This window comes from Phaseolus vulgaris, chromosome 6 (genome assembly GCF_000499845.2).
Source record: "Phaseolus vulgaris cultivar G19833 chromosome 6, P. vulgaris v2.0, whole genome shotgun sequence".
NCBI lineage: Eukaryota > Viridiplantae > Streptophyta > Magnoliopsida > Fabales > Fabaceae > Phaseolus > Phaseolus vulgaris.
This window is the reverse complement of record NC_023754.2, coordinates 3,108,957-3,117,674: the sequence shown is the minus strand read 5'-3', so window position 1 is coordinate 3,117,674 and position 8,718 is coordinate 3,108,957. Positions and strand designations below refer to the sequence as shown.

Genomic DNA, 8,718 nt, shown 5'->3' with positions numbered 1-8,718 from the left:
TCTCCTCTAGAAAGATCTTGCCCATAAGTGACATAATGATTACTCAAGTGAGGTTGGAGGCGATGTGCATGGATTTTGGAACTTTTGAGTGTCATGATATATGTTAAAGCACTCAAACGATGGAAGTGTCAGCCAAGCGCTATAATAGCAGTGATTGAAGCTTTGAAACTTCTTATAAGAAATCCAACAAATGTGTATCGCTCAAGCGTTATGTGAATGCTAGTCATATAAATATTCAAGTGTGAAGTATGGTGCTTGTGCGAGAGGTGCTTAAGAGTGGACTATGATGCTTAAGTGAGGATGATAATTTTCACTTATGGGAAACGAGGTCACTCAAGCAAGAAGAGATTGTTCAAGCTATGTAAGGTTGTTAGAATGTATATAAGTTGTTATGCATGTGTTGCACTAGAAGTTATTGATGATTGTTATTGATGATTATGATGTATACACTAATCTATTACATGATATTTTTTAGGGATATATTCATCTTTTTTAGTGATGTGTTTGCTATGTGCGTTGATGCATGTTGTTTAAGTATGATATATGTGTGTGTTTATGTTGTAGATTGATATGATCATACATGGTATAAGAGCAAATAATGTTGCAAGTGGTAACACCAAGAATATTGAGTTAGGAGAAGTTATAGTTACATAGTGTATATGTTTTTTGATGGAAGAGGCCCAAGCACAAGCCCACATGCAAGCCCACCAAAGGGTAGATTTGGGCCAACCATAGAGTTATGGCCAAGAGGATCCAAGAAGACGTTCTTTTACATGTTCAAATGCCATAAACTCTAGTGTAGAGTAGACTTTAATTTCTTGTCAAAATTAGCATAGGAACTTTATTTGTAATTTTCTTAGAATTAATTTTGGCACCTAAAACACCAACCTAGGTAAACTTAGAGTTTCTAAAAAAACCTCTAAATTTACCAAGGCCGGTCTAGAAAGCCCATGGAGGGGGTGAGCATAAAAACTAGACACACCCCTCCCCATGTGCTCATTTGTGCACCCATGTGCCATGTGCACCCATGTGCTTCACATTTACATTTCATTTGGCTAGCATTAGGGTTGCATTATGGTCCTCCTTAGCCTATAAAAGGAGGAGCCTACACCTTGTATTTTCAAGTTTAATTGAGTAAGGTTATGCTGCCATTTTTGTGCACAAGCTTTACTTCTCCTAGAAATCTAGGCTCTAAACTTCAATCCTTTCACCTTCTCCCTTGAGCTGGCCGAACCACTCAAACACCATACTCATCATGCACCTACAAGGCCAACACAACTCCTAGGAGGGTCTTGATCATCTCACCCATTGCTTCCGCACCTTATTTTCTACTTTGATTCAAGAAGAACACATGAAAATGCCATCATTTGGTATCATGAGCTTTGGTTCTTCAAGATGAGTAGCTCCTTGTCTTTTAAATTTTAGTTCTTCTTTCTTTCATATTGTCATTTACTTTCCTTACTTGTCTTGCTGTTTTTTACATTTTAATTTGTTCTTGGTGTGCTTTGTGGAAGATCCAACCGAAGCACTCTTGTTCATTTGATCTTGAACAATTTCTTGTGCAATTTGTGATAGGATTCCATACACCTTTGTGTTGCTATTTTCTTTTAGGCTTTGAGTCTTTATTGCTTTCATTATTTTGGTTCATATTATGCTTTGAGTCTTGATTTTCTGAATCTATACATGTTTTGTCAAGTCATGTTCATCCATATTGTCAACAATTCATAGTAGTCCTTTTATTTGGCTTATTTGTTTCTTGATTTTGGGTCTCTTTATTTTGCTTGAATCTGCTGTTCTTTGCTCCTTTGGTGCCTTTTTAATTTTTAGTTTGAGTTCATATTGTGTTTAGATCATACACAATTCTATTTCACAAATTTCCATTGTGTCTAAACTTTGGTATCTTGCTGTTTTTGTTTCCAGTTTTCAGATTCCCCTGTTTACACCTTCTCTGTTTTGGCTGTTTTAACCCAGAAAAATATTTCCACCCATAGGAAAATTCTGATTTTCTGGAAAATACAATTTTAAAGTGTTATAGAAAAGACAAAAAAAGAATTAGGTCAAAAGAAGCAACAGAAAAAAAATGATAAATCTTTTAAGATCAGAGTGCAAATCTGAAGCGCTCCAGCTGGCCTAACCGAACACCAATTTTGCAAAATTTATTAAAAAAAATGGTGCATCCGTTTTGAGTGAATCCAAAGCCAGATTTTAGATAAGATCCTGAATATCTTGCATAACAAATTTCAGAGCCAAATTCCAAAAATAAAGAGCAGCATAAATCGGGGAACAAACACGTTTTCTGGCCCACAACATTTTCCAGTGGTGCTGTTTTTTTTTATTTGGTCATCTAATCTAGTGCTTTTCTTTAGGAATTCTTTTTGTGTGCCAACTTTTATTGAGTACCTTTAATTGTTTGCTTTAATTTCTTGAACCTCTTTCTAAGTTGTCATATTATAAATCCTTTTGGTGGTACTGATTTCTTTCAATTAAATTTGTTTCTTGCTTTTGTTCTTTGACCTCTAATTTGGGTGCTGGAATTTAATTCTTCTTTGGTGCTTATGTGAATGGGAACTTGATTTGGTTAAGGTTTAGCCCTTTGCTAGGTGCTGGAAATTGGAGGATTAAAGGCCATCATTCTAAGGAGAAGACAAGGCCAAAGCCGAAACAAGCATTCTTGAGAAAACACTACAAACACTTGGAAGATCAACAAGCAAAGACAACAAGGAAGTGCACTAACCAAAAGAGGATCAACAAAGGGAGTTCTCTTATTTCCTTTGCAACTTGGTTTATTGTTAATTACCTTGTTAATTACGTTTAGACGGTGAGTGTGTCTTCAAGGGCTCAAAGTGTCCAAGAAGCCTCACCTAGGGCCGAATAGTATAGCATTCTTGATTAGTAATTGTTACTTGTTTGTAATTGCCTTTTCTTTTGCTTAGTTAGTGACGCTTTGCATGGTTATTTTGTTAAGTTTGTGTTAAACCGACTAGCTTTGTTGATTAGTAGCTTGCATTGTTTTCTTTCTTTGAAAATTTGATTTCTCAACTTAATTGTGTTCTAAGTGGTTTACTAAGAGAAAGTTTTGTGTGAAGACATTGAGGGATAGTTTTTGGCTAAGGCAAAGGCTTGGTATTTAAGTAGTCCTTTGTGACTCACCTCCCTTACCTGGAAAACTACCTTCTTTGACTTTCCTAAGTTTTCTCAAGGTAAAATACTTGTATACACAAAGCTTTAGCCATGTCTTCTTCTTCTCATTCTATAAAGTCTATTGGAAGTGAATTAAAATCTTTAAAAACTCTTTTGAAAGAAGTTTCACAAATTGTGCAATCAATTGCTTATAGACAATTGGAGAGTGAGACTAAACTTAATGTTTTGACTAAAGCAAAGGATGAGAAGTCTCACATTCTAAAAAAATTACCTTCTCATGCATATATCTCTAAAGATCATGATTCTTTTGGGGAGGGGAGCATTAGAGTAAATGATTATTATCAAGCACCCCCTAGAAGACATAGAAGACATAGAAGAGATAGAAAAGAACAAGAAAACCCAAGAGGGGTTAGGGTAGACCAACCCCATTTCCATGGAAAAGAAAATATAGAAGCATGCGTAGATTGGGAAATGAGGGTAGAAAAATTGTTTGCTTCCCATAAAGAAAGAAAGGAAAGAAAAACACAAAAGAAGAGAGGGGAAGTCGAAAGGGAAGCTAAAGAAAAAGAAGAAAAAGAAAAGCATGAGAAGACCCTTGAAGAACAAAAGGCGTGGGAGAAGAGTGTTCCTTCCCACAAGGTCATTCAACAAGACCAAAGATTTAAAAATACCTTTGAAAATATGTGTCTTGCTGAACAACCTCAAAGCCTTACCTTTTGTAAAGGAAACTTGCAAGCCTAAGTGAAAAAGAAGAGTCTTTAAAAGAAGCTTGCATAGATAAAAATGAAATAGATTATTTCTCATATGTGCTAGGATATCACCAAGTGAATGTCAAGTTTATTATAAGCATCTACAAAAACAAATTTTTATGTGAAGTAGGGCCTAAAGAAACTTGTCATGTCTTATTGAGAGAACCATTGCAAAGTGTACAAATCCTTATAAACAATGGTTGTCACAATGAGACTATCCTTACACATAAGAGAAAGAGTCTTCATGAAGGAGAACTCATGGGACAAATTAGAGTTGATAAAACTCTAGAGCTTTTAAAAGGAAAACTTTTGTCCCCCATGAGAAAAGAAGTTCAAAGACATTACCTTAGGTACAATTCTTGTTTTCAAACTACACCCAAGACAATGTCTCATGAACTTTATACTCCTTCACCTTTTGCAAATGATCCTTGGGAAGATATAAATTTCATATTAAAACTCCCTAGGACAACAAAAGGTTGTGATTCAATCTTCATGGTTATGGATAAACTCTTCTCTAGAGAAGTGATACATCTTCATGGTTTATCTTCATGGTATTTGGAACTTTATATCATGTAATTTTATAATGGAATCCTAAGATAATAATGTATTATGAGTGTAATTTATGTTGTTATAAACTAGTATAAACATAATAAGGTTGGAACGTTATAACTATGTTTTGAAAAAAAGTATAATATTTTATATCAATTGCTAGAGTGATGTAGGTTTAACGATGTAAAATGAAGGAATTTCTTTATTAATTGTCAAATAATATAAAAAAGTGAACATATAAGATTCTTTAGTGTAAAACTAATGTTACATGTCTAACAACATTTGACTCAAAAATACAATTCAAAATATCACTTTTAATATTGATTGAGTATAACCAATGTAGAAAATTAACTCATGTATCATTTTAATCGACTGATGTGATATCACTTTCTAAATCATTTTTATCAATAACTAATATAGAAAGTATTTTTTTAATGATAAAATTTTGACTTATCATAATTCCTACCTATATAATTGCAAAAATTACATGTTACTAGACAAAGTACTAAATATATATTCTTTTTAGCTAAATCAACATAGAGATTTTCCTAAATCACTTATAAAAGAGTAAGTATGATGGAATGTGTTCTTACAAAAGGTCGAAAAGTTTTCGGTCATTTCTTGATCTCCTTAAGCGGTTACTGATCCTACTGGTGACGTCGCGAGAACTTCGATCTTCGATCAATGTGGGTGGCGCACCTCCAAAAGGTACTTTGATGTCTAAGTTAGAGCTCAGTATGAGATAGGTGAGAGTAATAAATACTATTTAATGCGTTCATTTACCTTGGTTGATGTGCACATTATAAGATCGTGATGGACCTCTATCATTGGGTTGAGATTAAGGCAGGTACATAAGATTTTAGGTAACATTCCATACTGTGATTATGTTAATAATTTTGTGTTAAACAACCTTTATTGGGTCTAAGGAAACTATGACGGTTATGTCACTCAAAGAGTATTCGGTCAATGATGTTGATTGGGACCCCTGGTTGTTGTATGATACATAATGCTAAGATAGGAAAGAAAATGAGAATGTGAGATCTCTTAAATGTTATTAAATTACAAGAATGATGAAATAAAAATTCGCTCTCTAACTACTTGAACTTGGTACTCAAAATTGAGAAAATTGGTCAATAAACCGTAAATAATAAAGAACTTATAGAAAAACACTATTTTGTTGTTCTTATCCCTCTAATCTTCCTCGCGGGATTGAGGATTGTCCCCCTCCCCCTTCTTGGAAATAATTTTGTACTATGAAAAACACATAATAGTTTTTTAGTTTTCTATAAAAGGTTTTGGTATTTTTAAGTTTGGAGTGTCTACACCAAATTTTTTTTCATTGTCTTTTATTTTTGTCAAATCAAGTGATTCTCAAGTCCATGTCCTTTTATTTGTAATGAAAATACTAAGCTTACAAAATATTAACTAGGGATGAAAAAGCAGGTCAAATTCAGTAGGTTGGCTGATTATAATTTGACACGTTGAGTTCGTATTTTGACCTACCAATCTACTTGGACTTATTCCCCATTTTTAAATTAAAAACACATTTTTTTTATTATATTATTTGAATGGTGGAAATATATGATAATATTTTGATTTAAATTATTAACATTACAAACTAAGTTTCAATTTTTTTTACAAAACTCATTATAGGTAGCATGTGCCATCACATGAAAAATAACAATAAATTAAATAAGAAAAACAAAAACAAAAATATGGGAGACTAGAATAAACCCGCAAAAAAAAAACAATTTATTGAAAGTTCAAACCAAAAGATGAAAAAATTAAATAAAGACAATAAGACCATTATTACCGTTAATGAAGATGAATATTCCTTGTCTGATGTGGTGCATCAAATGGAGTGCACGAAATCGCAATGGAGAAAGGGAGGTTCTGATGAACCCTAATTGCAAATGAAAAAGAGACAATGACTTAAGCATAAAAGAGGAAAAAGCAGAGAAAAGAAAATACAAAAGAAATTCTTATTTACTTGTATATTAGAGAGTAAAATACATGGTGTATATATAAGAAAAAGATTAAGACCTAGCTGAAACAGAAAAGGAAAGTTGGGTCAAACAAACAAAGCCCAATAACTTAAAACAGAAAAACTAAATATGTTAACACTCCCCCTCAAGCTGGGGAGTAGATATTTGTCAGGCCCAGCTTGGATTTGAGAGTAGATAACTGTGTGGAAGCAAGGGGCTTGGTGAATATGTCAGCAACTTGCATGGCAGAAGTAATGGGCAGCAGTTTGAGGAGACCAGAGTTAAGTTTTTCACGAACTAGGTGACAATCAATTTCGATGTGCTTTGTGCGTTCATGAAAGACTTGATTGGACGCTATTTGAAGGGCGGATTTGTTGTCACAGTACAGGGTTGCAGCCTGGGAGAGAGGAAGATGTAAATCCTGAAGGAGGTAAGACAACCATTGTAGCTCACATGTGGTGGTGGCAAGGGCTCTATACTCGGCTTTGGAGGAGCTGCGGGAGATAGTTGGTTGCTTCTTTGATTTCCATGATATTAGCGTGTGGTAGGACATGTTGCCCAGACAGAGTCACTAAATCCACAGAGGTGAAGTGAGCTAGTATGAGAAAAATATAGTCCTTCACCAGGGGTGCCCTTGAGGTAACGCAAAAGACGTGAGACAGCTTGTTGATGATGAGTTATGGGTGCAGATATGAATTGGCTTAAATTATGGACAGCAAAGGCGATGTCAGGTCGCGTGTTGGTTAAGTAGATTAGACGTCCAAGGAGTCTTCTGTATTGGGAAGTTGCATCAGCATCAAGAGGGGAGCCTTGATCGGGAGAGAGATGAGAGGTATGAGTCATAAGAGTGGCCACAGATGCAAAGTCAAGCATGCCAGTTTCGTGAAGAAGATCAAGAGTATACTTGCGTTGACTTAAATGAAGACCAGAACTGTTGCGAGCAATTTCCAATCCCAAAAAGTAAGTGAGATGACCTAAATTTTTTATCTTGAAGTGAAGGTGAAAGGATGCAGTAATTGTATTGATTTCCTCAGTGTCATTGCCAGTTAAGAGCAAATCATCAACATAAACAAGAATAACAATGAGTTTATCGTTATTATATTTAAGAAAAAGAGAATGATCAGCAGCAGAAATAGAGTAATTATTTGATAAAAGAAAAGTAGAAAGTTTGGCGTACCATTGGCGACCAGCTTGACGAAGGCCATACAAAGACCGTGAAGCTTGCAAACATGCTGGGGAGAAGGAAGAGATAGGTCAGGTGGGAGGGTCATGTATACCTCTTCATGGAGATCACCATGAAGAAAGGCATTATTGACATCAAGTTGTTTTAAAATCCAATTTTTGGTAGTGGCAATAGCAAGAAGAAGGCGGAGGGTAGTGAGTTTAGCACAGGTGCAAAAGTGTCTAAGAAATCAAGTCCTTCAAGTTGGGTGAACCCTTTGGCAATAACTCTAGCTTTGTGGCGCTCAACAGTGCCATCAGAATGGTATTTGATTTTATATACCCATTTACAACCAATAGTTTTCTTTCTTGGAGGGAGAGGGGTAAGTTGCCAAGTATTGTTAGTAGCAAGAGCTTGAAGCTCATCTTGCATGGCAGATTGCCAAGAAGCATGTTTGGATGCTTTGTTATATGTCTGAGGTTCAGGATGAGAATTGATAGAGGAAATAACATTTCTAAAATTGGAAGATAAGGAATTGTAAGACAAGTAATTATGAATAGGATATCTACTACTTACAGTGTTGGTTGCAGTGTGGAAATCCGCAAGATAGGAAGGTTGTCGGTGAGGACGAGCTGATCTTCTTGGAAATTGGGGTGAGGTGCTTCCTGGAGATGCAGGTGGTGATAATTCTGGTGGAGGTGCAATGTTGGATGCAAGAGCAGAGACACTATTTGTTGGAAGATCAGAGGATAATGAGGCTGGTGGAGGGACAATATTGGGTGCAGGAGTAGAAGCACATGGCTCGGCAGGAGGTGCAGTATCAGAAAAAAAAATCAAAAGCAGAATTATATGCGTTAGAAATAGGGAGAGATAAAGTTTTAGGGTCCTTAGGCAAGCCACAATCCAATTTATATGGAAAGTGGTTTTCATGAAAGATTAAATGTCTTGATATCTCTATGCTATGAAACTTTAAATTTAAGATAATATAACCTTTTGTATTTTGCGGGAAGCTAAGAAAAATACCTTTGATTTCCTATGTGCAGTAATGGTACTAGCATAACAGAGACAACCAAACACTTTTAGAAAGGAAATGTCATATGGTTTTCCAAACAACTTTTCATGAGGAGTGATG

The 8,718-nt window shown here is 35.2% G+C and overlaps 1 protein-coding gene across 1 annotated transcript; it reads right to left on the bottom strand.

The window, feature by feature from the left end:
- Positions 1 to 6,958: 6,958 nt before the first annotated feature.
- On the bottom strand, positions 6,959 to 7,695 carry LOC137833229 (uncharacterized mitochondrial protein AtMg00810-like). The gene is made up of 2 exons (XM_068641591.1): positions 7,602 to 7,695; positions 6,959 to 7,398 (listed from the first exon to the last, which is right to left on the bottom strand). Exons 1-2 carry the CDS (start codon positions 7,693 to 7,695, stop codon positions 6,959 to 6,961), a joined length of 534 nt encoding a protein of 177 aa, XP_068497692.1.
- Between the last annotated feature and the right edge of the window lie 1,023 nt (positions 7,696 to 8,718).

What these genes read in the sequence shown, in the direction of transcription:
- LOC137833229 (XM_068641591.1), bottom strand. Translation starts at nt 7,695, where the DNA reads ATGACCCTCCCACCTGACCTATCTCTTCCTTCTCCCCAGCATGTTTGC. An exon ending in CGTCAAGCTGGTCGCCAATG is followed by an intron (nt 7,399 to 7,601) that starts GTACGCCAAACT and finishes TAAAAAATTTAG; the next exon opens with GTCATCTCACTTACTTTTTG.